The sequence below is a fragment of the Mesoplodon bidens genome, assembly GCF_964165515.1.
Source record: "Mesoplodon bidens genome assembly, chromosome: 7".
NCBI classification, from domain to species: Eukaryota; Metazoa; Chordata; class Mammalia; order Artiodactyla; family Ziphiidae; genus Mesoplodon; species Mesoplodon bidens.
In genome coordinates this window covers 56349270-56352987 of record NC_138164.1, presented here as the reverse complement: position 1 = coordinate 56352987, position 3718 = coordinate 56349270, and the positions used below count along the sequence as shown (strand labels likewise).

At 48.7% G+C, this 3718-nt stretch overlaps 1 protein-coding gene across 1 annotated transcript; it reads left to right on the top strand.

Moving 5' to 3' along the window:
* Positions 1–279: 279 nt before the first annotated feature.
* LOC308620777 (lysine-specific demethylase 4D-like) lies at positions 280–2037 on the top strand (the record flags this gene model as incomplete). The annotated part of the gene is made up of 1 exon (XM_081240683.1): positions 280–2037. One exon carries the CDS (start codon positions 280–282, stop codon positions 2035–2037), a length of 1758 nt encoding a protein of 585 aa, XP_081096809.1.
* Positions 2038–3718: the final 1681 nt, after the last annotated feature.

Sequence of the window (3718 nt, the reverse complement as noted above, 5' to 3'; positions counted from 1 at the left end):
CTGGGTGATTCACTAGAACTCAAGAGGCCAGAGCCAAGTGTCAACCAAGGACATCACAGACTTGCAGGCTCAGCCAGCATCAGTCCTGAGCAAGGCTTCTGCCCAGCGTGGAGTCCCCTGCAGAATCAGCAAGCCTAAGAAATATTATCAACTCATTGCATTGAAGTCTACTGGGGGTTCCTGCTGATATACTCCAACCCATTTTTGAAAAAGCAGTGTTTTCCAGCATCCTCACCTATCCAGAACATAAATAAAACCTTGGGAGTTTCTTGCTTATTAATGAAAGCTATGAAGTCTAAGTCCAACTGGGCCAAGAACCCAAGTTGTAGCATAATGGTATTTCATCCAACCAAAGAAGAGTTTAATGATTTTGAGAACTACATTGCTTATATGGAATCCCAAGGTGCACACCGAGCAGGCGTGGCTAAGATAATTCCACCCAAGGACTGGAAAGCCAGAGACACCTATGATGATATCGATGACATCTTAATAGCCGCTCCCCTCCAGCAGGTGACTTCTGGGCAGGCAGGTGTGTTTACTCAGCACCACAAAAAGAAGAAAGCCATGACCGTGAGCGAGTATCGCCGCTTAACAAACAGTGAAAAACACCAGACTCCATTCTACACTGATTTTGAGGATCTGGAGCGAAAATATTGGAAAACACGCCCCTATGGTTCACCAGTATATGGTGCGGACGTCAGTGGCTCCTTATTCGATCAAAACAGGAAGCAGTGGAACCTTGGCCACCTGGGAACCATTCAGGACCTGCTGGAACAGGAGTGTGGAGTGGTCATCGAAGGCGTCAACACCCCCTACCTGTACTTCGGCATGTGGAAGACCGCCTTCGCCTGGCACACAGAGGACATGGATCTTTACAGCATCAACTACCTGCACTTCGGGGAGCCCAAGACCTGGTACGCGGTGCCCCCGGAGCACGGCCGGCGCCTGGAACGCCTGGCCAGGGAGCTTTTCCCGGGCAGCTCGCGGGGCTGTGAGGCCTTCCTGCGGCACAAGGTGGCTCTCATCTCGCCCACGGTCCTCAAGGACAACGGCATCCCCTTCGGTCGGGTCACTCAGGAGTCTGGAGAGTTCATAGTGACGTTTCCCTACGGCTACCACTCTGGCTTCAACCATGGCTTCAACTGCGCGGAAGCCATCAATTTCGCCACCCCGCGCTGGATCGATTATGGCAAAGTGGCCTCACAGTGCAGCTGCGGGGAGGCCCGGGTCGCCTTCTCCATGGACCCCTTCGTGCGCATCCTGCAACCGGAGCGCTACGAGCTGTGGAAACGCGGGCAGGACCGGACCGTGCTGGACCACACGCAGCCCACGGAGCCCAGCAGCCAGGGCCTGAACGCCTGGAGGGAGGTCCGCGCGGCCTGGGGAGCCGCTCTGGGTCCCAGGCACCACCAGCCCCGCCGTGCTCCGCGCCCCCGTGGGCCTGTAGCCGCGGACGGTGGGACCCGCCACCGAGTCCCTGTGCATGCTGTGTCCCGGCGCCCCTCGCCGGCCCGGGGTTCTTGCTCGGCAGCCCAGTTCGAGGCTGCGGCCACCTGCACCTCCGGGGAGCCCGGCCCGACCCAGCCGCTGACCCCAGGTCCATCCGCCCCGGATCGCCACCCAGCTGGAAGACGTGGCCCTCGTCGTCGTCCTTGGGAACAGGGGACTCAGGAGCCAACTGCTCCCCCCAGGGCTAAGAGGCGCCTCTCCTTAGACACAACGCCCACATCTCTGCACTTCAAAGCTCAGCTCCAGTTTGCTGGCGATCCCTTGATGGACAACCCTGCATTGCTGAGCCCATGGCTCCAGCATCCTTCTAAGGCTTCCGGGTGCTGTTGTGCCCTTGATCTTCAACCCTTGGGTCCTCCATTGGATCCCGAAAATCCGATGCATCCTGGCCCATGCCTGCCATCTCTGGAGGGTATTACATCCAGTTACCTTGACAGCCTCCCTTTGATTCCTCCCTTTGTCACTGAGACTCTGAGTGTTCCCCAGGGACGATGCTGGGAACTGCAGGGCCCCCGTGAACTTCTGTGAGGTTGTAAGGTTGGACCACTCTTTTTTTTTTAATCTTTATTATTATTATTATTACAATTATCATTATTAAACTTTAAAATGCATTCTAATTTCTCACTTGCTTAATTACTGCCTAGAGCCAGGGCAGATGGCAGGCAGCTGAGAAGGAATTTTTAGACCAAGAATGAGGCTTGATTTTCTATTGTTTTAATTCTCCTCTTACTGAAAATGCCTATAGGGTAGTTTTTCTCAAATTCTGAATCAACAGAGGAGTATATTTTTAAAATATAGATTCTCAACACACCCTTTCTCCCACCCAGTGAATCAGAATCCAGGAAATCTGCAGTGTGTTTCAAGCCACTATACAAGAGCTTCTAATGTGTACCAAAATTTAGATGCCTCCATTATAGAGAATTCTTGTGGACCACCCAGCTCAGCACTTGGAAAATTATTAAGCTGTAAAACTTCTCTCCTCAGTATTCTTTTTTGTTTTTACATCTTTATTGGAGTATAATTGCTTAACAATGGTGTGTTAGTTTCTGCTTTATAACAAAATGAATCAGTTATACATTTACATATGTTCCCATATCCCCTCCCTCTTGCGTCTCCCTCCCACCCTCCCTATCCCACCCCTCCAGGCGGTCACAAAGCACCGAGCTCTTCTCCCTGTGCTATGCGGCTGCTTCCCACTAGCTATCTACCTTACGTTTGGTAGTGTATATATGTCCATGACTCTCTTTCGCTTTGTCACAGCTTACCCTTCCCCCTCCCCATATCCTTAAGTCCATTCTCTAGTAGGTCTGTGTCTTTATTCCTGTCTTACCCCTAGGTTCTTCATGACATTTTTTTTCTTCTTAAATTCCATATATATGTGTTAGCATACGGTATTTGTCTTTCTCTTTCTGACTTACTTCACTCTGTATGATAGACCCTAGGTCTATCCACCTCATTACAAATAGCTCAATTTCGTTTCTTTTTATGGCTGAGTAATATTCCATTGTATATATGTGCCACATCTTCTTTATCCATTCATCTGATGATGGACACTTAGGTTGTTTCCATCTCTGGGCTATTGTAAATAGGGCTGCTATGAACATTTTGGTACATGACTCTTTTTGAATTATGGTTTTCTCAGGGTATATGCCCAGTAGTGGGATTGCTGGGTCATATGGTAGTTCTATTTGTAGTTTTTTAAGGAACCTCCATACTGTGCTCCATAGTGGCTGTACCAATTCACATTCCCACCAGCAGTGCAAGAGTGTTCCCTTTTCTCCACACCCTCTCCAGCATTTATTGTTTCTAGATTTTTTGATGATGGCCATTCTGACTGGTGTGAGATGATATCTCACTGTAGTTTTGATTTGCATTTCTCTAATGATTAAAGATGTTGAGCATTCCTTCATGTGTTTGTTGGAAGTCTGTATATCTTCTGTGGAGAAATGTCTACTTAGGTCTTCTGCCCGTTTTTGGATTGGGTTGTTTGTCTTTTTGTTATTGAGCTGCATGAGCTGCTTATAAATTTTGGAGATTAATCTTTTGTCAGTTGCTTCATTTGCAAATATTTTCTCCCATTCTGAGGGTTGTCTTTTGGTCTTGTTTATGGTTTCCTTTGCTGTGCAAAAGCTTTTAAGTTTCATTAGGTCCCATGTGTTTATTTTTGTCTTTATTTCCATTTCTCTAGGAGGTGGGTCAAAAAGGATCT